The 14,156-nt window shown below is 41.3% G+C and overlaps 1 protein-coding gene across 4 annotated transcripts in view; it reads right to left on the reverse strand.

Annotated features, from left to right (window-relative positions):
• Positions 1–12,762, reverse strand: part of LOC130922597 (reticulon-4-like) — a 64,427-nt gene extending 51,665 nt beyond the window's left edge. Inside the window, exon 1 of one of the 4 annotated variants that reach the window (XM_057847442.1) lies at positions 11,963–12,762. In XM_057847442.1, the coding sequence (XP_057703425.1) occupies positions 11,963–12,467 (505 nt within the window). In that variant the 5' untranslated portion in view covers positions 12,468–12,762. The remainder of the gene's footprint in view (positions 1–11,962) is intronic. The other 3 variants (XM_057847443.1, XM_057847444.1, XM_057847445.1) reach the window with 3 other exon arrangements.
• Between the last annotated feature and the right edge of the window lie 1,394 nt (positions 12,763–14,156).

Below are 14,156 nucleotides of genomic sequence, written 5' to 3' on the forward strand. Positions count from 1 at the left end.
TACCCACTGTGAAGCATAAGGTTGGAAACATCATGCTTTGGGGCTGTTTTTCTGCAAAGGGACCAGGACGACTGATCTGTGTAAAGCAGGGGTGTCCAAACTTTTTGCAAAGGGGGCCAGATTTGGTGTGGTAAAAATGTGGAGGGCCGACCTTGGCTGACGTCCTTTATGTGGAACAATATATTTAAGGAAATGCTAGCAAGCCATTCTGTGTGTCACATTTGCTTTATTTATTTATTTATTTTTTAGTGCTGAAACTTTTTAGTACTGAAACGATGAATCAATTAACTCCAGTATTCGATAAATGAAAAAAAAGATTTGAATTAAATTTTGCTGTTTCGAGTATTTGTTTAATTAAAGTGATACACTGCACTCTAGTCTGCCTCATTTCTCATGGCTGAATCCAACTGCTCCATGTTAAAACCAACATAATTTTTTCATGCATTTTTTAAAAAATGCATTCGTAATTTAGTTTATTGGTATATTTAGCTGTTTTTTTTTTTTTTTTTTTGTCGGAATATGTGTCTGAACGATTTGTCAAGAGCATTGTAAAAAAAAAAAAACGTTAGTGTTTTATAGCATTTAAGCTAGCAGACATTTGCTATGTAAGTTATCCATTGTTCTTTTGTCAATCCTTAGTTATTTTTTATACAGTTTGAGGCTCAGCTCAGGTATTTTAATTTTTCATGTTCGATTATTCGAACTAACTAGTTCATCGATTAATCAACTACTAAAATAATCAATAGCTGCGGCCCTAATTTTTTTAAATTAATAATTTCAACAATCTCACAACTAGCCTTTGTGGCGCTCTTTAGACTCTCGGGCTCTTGCGAAATACTGCTGTTATATGTAATGTAATAATGTAATAATGCTGCTGTAAAATTAAACTAGCTTCAAGTTGCTTCAATTTCTCGTTTCTTCCCTGTAATCTTTTCGTACGTGTCAGCGTGTCTTGTTTGGTAATATCGCCTCTGGTAATATCGCCTAACATTGAACTATTTAAAAACAGCGCACTGTCTCTTTGCAAATTAAGCAGACACAGCTGTTGTGTATTTTAGTGAAGAAATAGTCCAATTTCCACCTATCCCTGAAGCATTGGCCGTCGCAGTCAACAGTTTTTGTTGATTGTCGCCATTTTAGAAAATTGGGAGTAAAGGGTCACACGGGGTAATGAGCTTAGAGTGCTGCTTCCTTTTAGTGGGTAAATGAGGAGCAGCATTTAGTGTGTAAGCTACTTCATATGCTGGTAGCAGTACTGCTGACCAATATATTAAGTCTATGCGGGCCAGATGTTAATGATTATTATGACAGAGGCTGGGGGCCGGATGAAATTTGACCGAGGGCCGCATTTGGCCCCCGGGCCGGACTTTGGACATGTCTGGTGTAAAGGAAAGAATGAATGGGGCCACGTATCGAGAGATTTTGAGTGAAAATCTCCTTCCATCAGCAAGGGCATTGAAGATGAGATGTGGCTGGGTCTTTCAGCATGACAATGATCCCAAACACACAGCCAGGGCAAGAAAGGAGTGGCTTCATAAGAAGCATTTTAAGGTCCTGGAGTGGCCTAGCCAGTCTCCAGATCTCAACCCAATAGAAAATCTGTGGAGGGAGTTGAAAGTCAGTGTTGCCCAACGACAGCCCCAAAACATCACTGCTCTAGAGGAGATCTGAATGGAGGAATGGGCCAAAATACCAGCAACAGTGTGTGAAAAGCTTGTGAAGAGTTACAGAAAACGTTTGGCCTCCGTTATTGCCAACAAAGGGTACATAACAAAGTATTGAGATGAACTTTTGGTATTGACCAAATACTTATTTTCCACCATGATTTGCAAATAAATTCTTTAAAAATCAAACTGTAATTTTCTGGGGGTTTTTTTCACATTCTGTCTCTCATGGTTGAGGTTTACTCATGTTGACAATTACAGGCATCTCTAATATTTTCAAGTGGGAGAATTTGCAGAATTAGTGGTTGACTAAATACTTATTTGCCCCACTATATAATACACTATAATCAGCAAAACTGTACATTACTTTCAATAAAATTTACCCACCTGGACGCCACGTACTGTGTCTAAAAATAGTTGGCATTGAGTTTAGGAGAATGCTCGCCGTTAGCACTGGCCTAATGATAATGTAATGCTAAAGCTAAGAGCTACATTTAGTGTGCAATGATCACTCAGCACTGACCTTTAAAGGCTTAAGCAACATTGCATATTCTCTCTTGCCAAAATAAGAAAACAAATCTTACTGTGTGTTGCAAAACAAACAAGCCTGGAGAGGGGAAGACACCGGTGAGTTGGGCGGTAGTGTAATGCAGCACATCACGTCACACAACCAGACACTGCAACGAAGCAGGCTAACTACGCATAAAATGTCACACATTGTGAACATGTGATGGAAACTATGGCACATTTGTCTCGTCGTTTCGTCAGACGAAAACTGGCATTCGTTTCGTTATATTTCAGTCTCCCGAGACACGTTTTTAGCTTGTTATTGTTTCGTCATCGTCATGAAAAAATTGTTCGTCGACAAAATATTTTCTTCTTATATTGTCTTTGTTGATAAAAGCAACACTGCTTAGGAGTGGTGCACCAATACCAATTTTTGGCTTTTAACTCATTTGCTCCCAAAAACGTGCCCAAAAACGTATAAATATGTTCCATTTTTAATTGTTTCAGTGTCCGAAATACTTATTTACACGTCTTTTACGTTTTTTTTTCACAAGAGACATCTCTAGGTTCTGATGCAACTTCGCTCCAAAGCACAATGCTGAAAATCCATTTTAAAGCAATAAAACTGGCCACTGGAGGGCAGTAGCGCATTTGGTAAGACACGGCCGGGCCACACGACCAAGTGCGACGACCAGGAGGACGTCCAGGATGCCAGGCGGCAGACGACCGAGCAAAACAACCGGGAGGACGCCCGGGATGCTAGGCGCTGGACGACCAAGCAGAACGACCAGGACCACCAGTGCAGGGGACGATGCCGTTGAGTCCGTGCTGCTCGCTGAGCAGAGCCCGCACCGCCGTGCTCGGCCGCTCGCGTCCCCCGCTACTCAGCCAAACCAGTTCCCCCCCAGGAACACAACATCCCCACACAAGTTCCCCAGGCGAACTCCGCCACAAGGCAGGGGTCACCAGAAAAGAAAGGCTAAAAAAAATCCATTTTGATAAGTCAGGCAGCAATGAGGGAAAAGTTTACCCCGGCTGTAGCAGCCACAACAGCGTCATCTCTCAGTTCAATAGTTTAGCTATGTGTAAATTGTTACTTTGCTATCAAAAGCTCTATTTGTCTTGTTGTTTATGTTATTTTGTAGAAGGCAAACATTATTCAGATGTTTGGGATGTCACAAAAGCAAAAAATACCAGTGTTCAAGTTATGTTTGAAATGTATGCGTTTACAAAACGCTCAATTTCTGTTTTTTTTCATCAGAAATTGGAAAATTGCTCAAACTAAGCTACTATTTTCTAATGCTGATTTCTAAAGAATGGAAAAAGACTGGTGAAAATGGCTGGGAGTGAATGAGTTAAAATTGTCCACTAAGAAAACATTGGCAGCAAGCAACTAGCTAGTCCCAACCCTGCTAGCAGCAGCAAAATGAAGCAATATCAAGGAACTACTGCAGTTTTAGACCTACTAAAATACTATAAAGCGAGTTGCGAAGTATTATGATATGTCTTGTTTTTAAGTCTTGAAAACCCTAAAATCTTAAAACTGTCCACCGAAAAAACAGTGTAAGGCTGCTAGCTACCACCAACTCTCTTAGCCTGTCCAAACACCACAACATGAAGGCCCTGTTTACTCCGCTGTGTGTGAAGCCATGTGATAAAGGACACGAAAGGAGAAAATACAATTACAAGCATTCAGATGACAGATATTTGCTTGTGATTAAAGCCAAGATGAAGAAACATTCAACCAGTCATCCAAATAGATGATTTTAGCTCTCGTTTAACCACAAAAAGTGAACACCTGAGTGAATTTGACATTAAAACAAATAAAATAAGGATATTGGTATCACTCCGTAGCGCTAACATACGGACTTTGCAAAGTCAAAGGTTCCTTTGTGCGGGCAAATGGGTCGCATAACAGCTGAAACTCCCTGAAGGAATTTCGGAATATAAAGGCAGGAAGTGTAAAATGGAAAGAACAGCAGCAGGCAGGGTGCGGTGCAGTCAAGCAAACATTAAGACTTTTATATTAACCAATAAAATAATCAGCGTGGCCTCAGATTAGTTTTAGTGAATTAAGTGCAATCAGTCGCAATCAACCACAAGTCTGATTGGTGGTTCTATTTGTCAATCACAGATCATTTATCCGGTGGAACGTTTGGTTACCTCTGTGGTTTACATTTAGCGTCCAGCCATGTAGAGCACCTAGGATTGAACCATTGAAAACAACTTTTACAAACAGTGCTAATAAATGTTCATTCACCCCTCCCAGTCGAAATGAATTGGACGTCTATCACTGTCAATATTACTGAAAGACAAGCATTCACAGCCACTCCTCCATTTGAAATGAATTACATGTCTATCGTTGACAATGGCAGGCAATGAGTTGATTGTGGGTCACTTCCTGTTGATTTTGGGTCACTTTTTATTTTGTTTGGGGTGTTCTCGGTGGGTCTTCACAATATATCGTTTGAATATCGCCATCCCAATGTGCCCATGTGAAATAGTAAAATATGCCAAAATTAGCCCAAGGCTGCAATATTCACGTTATATCAAATATCAAATATTTTTGGGGGAGTGTCAATGGTAAAATTTTATCACCAGAATTAGCCAAATGCTCCTGTATTAATATCGATTATTAAGTTGTTGTTTTTTTTTATCCTACGTTATATCGAGTATCAAGTACTTTTTGGTGTGTCAGTAGTAAAACTTCAGTGTCAGATTTAGCCAAAGGCAACCGTATTTATGTTATATTGGGTATGAAGTATTTTTTTTATTGTATTTATGTTGTATCGAGTATCAAGTTTTTTTTTTTAAGTGTCAATAGTGAAATTTTAGCGCTATAATTAGCTAAAGGCTACCGTATTTATGTTATACTGAGTATGAAGTATTTTTATATTGTATATATGTTGTATCAAGCTTTTTTTTTTTTGAGTGTCAATAGTAAAATTTTAGCGCTATAATTAGCTACTCTATATTATAACAAGTATGAAGTATTTTTTAATTGCATTTATTTTCTATCTCGTATCAAGTATTTTGAGTTTCAAATAGTAAAACTTTAGCACCAGAATTAGCCAAAGGCTACTATATTTATGTTAAATCAAGTGTTTATTTATGTTTCCTTGAGTAACAAGTATTTTTATCGTATTTATGTTGTATCGAGTATCAAGTATTTTTATAGTAGTAGTAATAGTAAAGTTTTAGTACCATAATTAGCTAAAGGCTACTGCATTTATTTTATTTTGAGTATCAAGTATTTTTAATTCTATTTATTTTATAGTGAGTATTAAGTATTTGAGTGTCAAATAGTAAAACTTTAGCACCAGAAATAGCCAAGGACTAACATATTCATGTTAAATCAAGTATTTTTTTGAATGTCAGTAGCAAAACTTCAGCGCCAGAATTAGCCAAAGGCTATCATATTTGTGTTATATCGTGTGTGAAGTAATTTTTTAAATTGCATTTATATTATACCGAGTATCAAGTATTTGAGTGTCAAATAGTAAAACTTTAGCACCAGAATTAGCCAAAGCCTATCGTATTTATGTTACCTTGAGTATCAAGTATTTTTATCGTATTTATATTGTATCGAGTATGTTTTTTTTGTAGTAATAGTAACATTTTAGCGCCATAATTGGCTAAAGGCTACTGCATTATTTATATCGATTATCAAGTATTTTTAATTGTATTTATGTTACAGTGAGTATCAAGTATTTTTTAATAGTAGTAATAGTAACATTTTAGTGTCAGAATTAGCTAAAGTCTATCGTATTTGTTATATCGAGTATGAAGTATTATTTTTATTGTATTTATATCGAGTAGCGAGTATTTGAGTGTCAAATAGTAAAACTTTAGCACCAGAATTAGCCAAAGGCTTTTGTATTCATGTTACCTTGAGTATCAAGTATTTTTATCGTATTCATGTTCTATCCAGTATTTTTTTAGTAGTAATAGTAAAATTTTAGCACCACAATTAGCTAAAGGCTACTGCATTTATTTTATATCGATTATCAAGTATTTTTAATTGTATTTATGTTACAGTGAGTATCATGTATTTGAGTGTCAAATAGTAAAACTTTAGCACCAGAACTAGCCAAATGCTACCATATTTATGTTATATCTAGTATTGGTTTTTTTGTGTGTGTCAATAGTTTAAAACATTAGCGCCAACCGTAGTGCCCTATCGTGCAAAACTTACGATTTTACATAGGCATCATCCTCTAGCATAAACGCCAATGACTCAGCAGGTTATGAGTAAGCACGGCAGAGCCGTGACAGTGCTAAAAGACAAGCCGCGCTCAGGCTGACCGGTCAGGTCACATTCGGTGCGCTGTCTGTCCATCTGTCAGTCAGCTGCTGTATATGTCGGCACGGTAACCAAAACAGCTTGCGGCTCTGATCAGTGACCGGGACACCGAGACAACAAACAGTCTGGTAATCCACCTGACCCGACGCCTCGCTGGCACGATCCAAGTGATGTAGGTGACCCAAAACCAGCATGTGGGTCAGCTAGATCTCCTGTCTTTTCAAGCGTCTCATGAGAAACGACGGCAGAGTCACAGCAGGAGTCGTCAAATCAGAAACCCGAGATTTAAGTAGATTCCAGGAGGGCTGGTCTGGGAGAATAGCTGTGCTAACTGGCAAGCGAAGCCAGTATGAAGACTGACATTATTTTGTCACATTCTGCTGCTTGTCAGATTTTTTTGGTACAAAGCTGTGGGATGAGTTCCCAATGTCGTACCTGCATCCAATTTTAACTCATCAGCAGTATCTTTAAAATCAATCCTAGGCAGCTTGCAGAGATATTGACTTGCTGCCATTTGACAGTTTTTATATCCCTTCGTTACTAGTTGCATAATTGCCTTGTTTTTTACATTTGACTGCCTCTCACCGCAGTTTTTCCTCCCTACTGTCACCGACCTTTTTTGTCTCTCTTATCTCGATCGCGTGTTTTTTGTGTGTTCAATAAAGCCTTTTCGGCAATGCAATCCCTATGTTATTGTTATCTGCTTGTTGTCTGAAGTGAGCCGCGTTTTCTAATTCCGTGGTCAATCCAACCGCACTCTCTTTTCAGTTGTGTTTCCCTTTCAAGGTTTTAGCGCACGGATCCGGGGGTTGATGGTACGTCCCCTCTTCCCATCCCTGAAAGCCGGTTGATAGGGGTGCGGGTGGCACGCGGGACCACCTTGGATCCCGGGGGTGTGGGGGGGTTACGATTAGGGATGGGCATCGAGCATCGATGGGAACCGTTTCTAACACTCCGATGCTCCCGGAATCATTCCAATTTTTAAATTTCGATACCTTGTTTCGATGCCTTGACCACCGATCGGAAAAAAATTGCTCGAGTTCAAAGACTGATATCTATATACAAGTTAAAATTAGCCCTGTGAGAAGTTCATTTAATTAAAAAAAAAATCATCGAGATGTAAGACTTAAATATAAACTACGCATTTTTTTTTTTTACGCTGCATTTTTTTAATTTTTACTCTGCCTCTTAAAAGAATCGAAATGGAAAATTGTTCGGAACCGAAATCGAAACGTGGAATCGGAATCGGAACTGGAATCGTTCAATTTCAAACGATGCCCAACCCTAGTGACGGTGGCCCCTTTGCTGGGTTGCGGGAGGAAGGATGGGCTCCCTGCCCCACACCCGATCACCCTCCCTCCCCAGGCTGGCTGGGGGCCGTGGCCCTGGGGTGGCGCCTGCTTGGCTCTCGTGGTTTTGGGTCGGTTGCCGACGGGCTTACACTCAAAAGGGATTCACACGATTACTGCTTTCGAGATCACTGAGCTGATTTGTCTACACTCCACCCCTCCCAATCACTCATCTTATAGATTCCCCCGCCCATTCTTTCCCTGGTCAACAGGCCCCCCACATGGTGTCAAATGGAAATACATCTAGCTGACGATAGCACCAACATATTCATAGTTAGTGTAGGCGCTCAATGTATTTCTTACTGTTGTTTGAGTTTCTTTTCTTTCTTTTCTTCTGTTCCCCCATAATCCCTTCCTGTTCTCTGCTTTGTCATAATAAACGAGGTATGTTGAATGATCACAATGGGAATATGTCATACTCTCAATGTGGAACATTAAAACTGTTTAGAGCAACCGAACACTTAAAGCCGAGTTATGTTTCGGCGTCAGACCTGCGCTGTCAAGGAAAGACCCGATTTACGACCCTCCGCCGTAGCCTGACGTGCACCTCCAGAATTTTATGACTTCGTGTCACGTCGACGCATATGACGTGGCAGAAATGGACTGTGATTGGTCCGCTCAGACTGTTGTTTCCGGTCCAGCGCGAAATCACCGCCATTGTCAAACATAATTTTGCTACATGCAAAAATGGACCAAGTCGACGAGTGTATCAACGAGCAAGTACGACAACTTCTACAATGTCTCGTCAAGACATTATGAAGATTTCCAAATGGTAAGCAATTGGTGGGAGAAGATTGCTGAAAATGCGGGGCCGGATGTCAGCCAGCGATTGAATAAAAAAATGGAAGAACCACCGAGACAAGTATGTGTTCGGAAACGAATGGCCACATGAAGCAGTGACCCAGTCGGCCAAAAACTGCCAGCTTTTTATCACTTTATGTTGTATTTTTGGTTGGTGCACTTCATCATTTATGGTGTAAATATATTTGCTCTGAGTATGTGGCTTATTTACGTGTCACACTTCAAGTATATGAAGAATAAAGCACAGGTTTCGTGTCAAAAGACTTGTTTTGATGTTTAATTTTCAACAACAGACAGTTCATACTCGATACATCACCACTGAGAGTGCCTCGGTGCTTTTATGATAACGTCAACATCAAGGCTTTCAAAGCAGTTTGGGAAGTTCCATAACCACCAGAATCTGCTATGGCTTCCCACTGGCTGGTTGTAGGACACGGCAAACAAATCGGGCCGGAGGGGTTTGCAGACCTCGAACAAAACGCTGGCCGCAGTGCTCGACACCAGTTTGAAACTAGCCGCCACAGCTTGCTGGTTTCCACCAGAGGCTAGCGAGACTCTCTGTGCAGCATCAAAACTCAGACAGACCGCCTCGAAACGGTCTTCTGTGTCGCCTGCGCCTCAACATTTGTATGATCAACATTTACTCAATGTTGATGAGTGAAAGATCCACATTCAAGTGTTCCATCTTGCATTGTTTATTTTTTCTCCGTTAAACTAGAGGAAGTCGACAAGCGTACCCCACAACTGTACAAAGACAACGCCACACCCCTCTAATGGCTTGGCGGTGCATTACAGAGGAATGCAGAACTATCGAATGCTCATTGACGCCGTAGTCACTTCGCCGTCACAGCAACGCAGGAGCATAACTCAGGTTTTACACTTCCATTCTCAGTGTCTAACAGCAGAACAGGACAGGTTTAAAAAAAAAAAAAAAAAAATCTTGTTATAATTGAATCGTATCCTTTGAATCGTAATCAAATTGTTAGGTACCCCAAGATTCCCAACTCTAGTTATAATACTTTGCGCCTTTATATATATATAAATTTTAAAATATGCCATCTATTGGAGGTGCGCCATATAGTGCGGAAAATACGGTAATCATGAAGGCTCATTGTGTAATTGTAGCCAACTAACCAGTAGTCATTTTCATCATAGTGTAATATAGCTAACTTAAATACTAGTGCTGCAAGGATTAATCAATTAACTCGAATATTCAATAAGAAAAAAAATGTTCAAATTAAATCTTGTTGCTTCATGTATTCGTTTAATTAAAGTGGCGTTGTAATTGTTTATTTTGAAAGTGTGTACATTTAGGTTTATTGATTAGGGTGGATACACTGTCCTCTGGTCTGCCTCATTTCACATGGCTGAACCCAACTGCTCCCGGTTAAGACCAAGTTTTTGTTTGGGCTAATGTTTTTAATGCATTCATAATTTATAGGTAAATTTAGCCATTTTTTGTGAGAATATGAATCTGAACCCTTATACCGTTTGAGGCTCATCCCAGGTATTTAAATTTTTCATGTTCCATATCCGATTACTTGAACTAACTAGTTAATCGATTAATCGGCTACTAAAGTAATCGATAGCTGCAGCCCTTATAGATCCATAAAGGATGTGTTGCCTTCATTACGAGGCTTATATAAGGCTTAATTTTTTGCAGCTCCAGACATGTTTTTTGTGTCATTTGGTCCAATATGGCTCTTCCAACATTTTGAGTTGCCGACCCCTGGCCTAGTTCTTTGATTTCTTTGAAACACCTGGATCTGATCAAATCTTGTGACCAAAGCAGACTCCAAAAATAGTCGTATCAGGTGCCGATACCGAGTATTAAATAGTATTTAATACTATCCCTGAACCACATCATACCTTTCCTACAGTCAAAATGATAAGATTTAGATGGACAGAAGTGAATCGAGGCTAAAGATGTCAAGCTAAACCTAGCCGTGTCTTTGTTCGGTGTGTTTAGTCCATCAGGCGGCCCCGCCCTGACTCCCCGCTTCGCTCGGCCTCTTCCATGCCTGCAGGCCTGTTTGCCTGCAATCTGTCTCCTCTCCACCTTCAAAGCTAACAACACTAATCATATTCATTTTTTTCCTTTTAATCCATCAAAGGATGCTCATACTAATCACAACAAGGCCTTTCTGCTAACCTGTAGTTTTCAGGGTGTTGGTTAGGATGATACCCAAAAAGTGGCTCGGCTTAGGTGGAATCCTTATAGGGTGGAGATGCTGGGAGGAAAACTGGGTGGCGACGTTGAGCAGATTCCTTTGTTGTGACTAATCTGATTCCCCGGGCTTCCATTTTCGGACAGTCCCACATCTCAGTCGCTTCACTTAGCTCAAATGCATTCAAATTATTCGGCGAAACGATAATGAGCTTACATTCTAATAGACTAACATCAACAAGCGCTCTGCGAATGACGAACAAACAAAACATCCGTCGTCGATCGGCCACTTTTTCAGTTTTCAACGCGAGAAATATGTCCGCAAACACAATTATTAACCGTTTTATGTTGATATTTCGCTAAAAGCCCCAAAAAAGAAGGGATTTGGGGTTGTCCGATAATGGAACTAGCCTGGGCGCTAGCTGCGGGCGGAGGCGACGAGCAGATGGACGCTGCCCACAGGCTCCCATATAAAAAAAATAAAAATAAACGCCCTCGGTAAAGCTCGAACATTGCACATAAGTATAAACAACTAGTGACACAAATCGGATTGATTTGTCAAGTTCTTAGTGCGATTGTGAGGCGTGAAAGCAGACGATGATGCAGCATCTCGTCCTGTGACGTGAGGCGTCGAAACAGGTGGGCCGCATCGGGGGACTGTCAGCCCGGGGCGGAGACCACCCTGCCGAGTCGACACACGTTAAATACCCTCCTCAAAATGCAATTTGGCTTATTTTTACGACTCCCTCTTGACGTTCAAGTGCGTTACAATCTTTCAGCGGCGCAACACGAGGGGGTTCGTGTCACTGCGAGTCCCCGTCATGAAGCAATTAGCTGCTAGCTAACCGGCTAACTGGGAGAAAAAAAAACAGCGAATTCTAAGTTTCATCATAACATTAAAGCGAAATTCATGTCTTTAACCTCATTTCTTTGGTGTCGTCTAGGGAAATATTGCTTTCAAGGTTAGCAAAGAAACCGAGCCCCAACGGGGTGTGACGGCAATGCTAGCCGCTTCTAGACGTCCACAAGCGGGCATCGTTGTTAGCACCCCCTCCTTCCCCAAGTCAGCCCCCCGAAAAATTTGTTCAAATCGCGCTTGAAATGAGACGAAGCAACACAAAAATCATCCCCCGGTTGCGACTAGAGTCTTTGAAGCTTTGCGGATACTCACAAGATGCCGGAGCCGGTGCTCGCTGCGTGTCCGCCGGTGGCTGCGCTTCCTCTGCGGGGGATGACGCTGCTGGCTGGGCTGGAGCTGGAGCTGGAGTCGGAGCCGCCGCGGGGAGGGCGTCGCTCTCCGGGCAAACCTGTGGCTCCGCTTCGGGAGGTGAAGGCATGTGGGGGGAGCTGAAGCTGGTGGAGTCTGGGACTGGGTACTCTTCTTCTTCTTCTTCTTTTTCTAGAACTTGCGGCTCGGGGTCCAGCTCCAGCAAGCTGGGCTCTTCTTTGAGGCTTTCCGTTAACTCGTGCGGCTCGCCGGCTTCGACCATGTGCCTCTCCAGGGCGTCGTGGGCTCCTCCGACCAAGTCCACGATGTCGTCCACGCTGAAGAGGTCCTGCTTGGAATGCGGCATGTCGTTGTACAGGTCGGGTTCGGGTTCGGCCTGGTAGTGGTGGAAATCCTCAGTGAAGAGCGCCGAGCTGGACGACACTTGCTGCTCCTCGTTGTCTGCCATCTTTCTTTGTCCAACTCGAGTGAAGACTAAAGTTTCAACGGGGCTCGCCTTTATCTAAAAGTTCACTTTGAAGAACCCAACCGAAAGCTCCCCCGGTGCAGTGTTCCCCCGAAAAGTTTAGCCGAGTGCAACACGCAGACGGACAGACGCTCGAACCCGAGCCTGGACTGGACGGGCACCAGACAAGTTGAAAGGGGGAAAGAGGTTGACTTTCTCTGACCAATCGGGGTGCGAATTGAGCTTATTGACTTGGAAAACGACCAATCGTGTCGGCCCACTTGTGACCACGCCCATCCAGGGGCCCTCTGGTAAATGGAGAAGTTTGAACTGGACAAATGTTACACAACAACATCGCCGGTGTGTGTCACTCCTCCCGCAATACTTTGCAACAAAGCAAAGAGGACGTGGCAACTACACGCACAAGACGGAAAACGCACGTACAACATACATCATTCAATGTATATTTGATCTTCAGAATAAAATCCACTTGTTATAACACAAGGCACGTTGTGTACATCCAGTAATTCTTGGCAAATCAGATTGAAAAAAGGGTAGAAATGTCTCAGCATGAGTTTCTTTTTCTATAAATAGTGACTAAAATTGGCGAACACCAACCACGTTTTGAATTGACGGTATTAACCCTTTAATGCACGAATTATGACGTTTTTCTTTTCTTTTTTTTTTTAACCCTCATCGTTCGTTTATTCACTCCTTAACCCATTGTATCTCAATTATTTTCTGTTACGTCCACCCCAAGGAAGACGTAAGCGTTCCGCCCCCCCACCGTAAATATACCGTAGCATTATTTGTATATAAAATTCTTATTATAAGTACACCTCTGCATAAGCAGCATAACATTTTCTTTTTAATATTAAAGAAAAAGGTAATATAGATCAACTTACAATAAAGTGTAAAAAAAAAAAAAAAAAAACAATTCTGTAAAAATACACTGATACATTCAAGCCTATATGCAGACTATGCAGCTGCTTAGGGCCCCTGACCACTAGGGGGCCCCCAATCTGGCAACCTCATTTTATATGTTGTTAATCGAGCATCGTGAATAATGTGGCGCACATTGCCGTTTATCTATGCAAACATCCATTTTCATGTCATTACAATCTGGCAACCTGGGGAGTGACGTTGAACCTGCTTTGCGATGATTGGTGCTCAAACTTGCTTGAAAAATAGATGCACGAATATGTCGAAGAGAATTTATCCTTGAATTTGTGAGTTTTGATACTTGATTACAAGCTTAAAAAATAAAAGTTTTTAGAAAAAGGTTTGGCGCCATCTACTGTAAGTACTGACAATCATTTGGGGTGAGAAGTTTGAAGTATGCAGTGCAACAAAATCTGATTAATATACAAAATATGTATATTGGGTTGGATTGCATGTATGGGTTTCACACTACACTGTGACGAAATCGTGGGCCAAAAATATGGGCCCCTTGGCATTATTTTGCCCCCAAATGGCCTGGGCCGGCCCTGGATACATTTTTTAACCGTTTGTTACTGAAAAATGAAATTTCATAAGATCAATAAATAATAAATTCAAATTGATGAACAACATTGTGTGAGGTTATTTTGCACTGAGCAACTTGGTATGCCACCTTATATGATGCTGACATTGTTTGCTGGTTTACCGATGTAACACTGACAAAGTGGGAGGATTGTTGGAAATATGGCAATG

This window comes from Corythoichthys intestinalis, chromosome 10, assembly GCF_030265065.1.
Source record: "Corythoichthys intestinalis isolate RoL2023-P3 chromosome 10, ASM3026506v1, whole genome shotgun sequence".
Lineage (NCBI taxonomy): Eukaryota > Metazoa > Chordata > Actinopteri > Syngnathiformes > Syngnathidae > Corythoichthys > Corythoichthys intestinalis.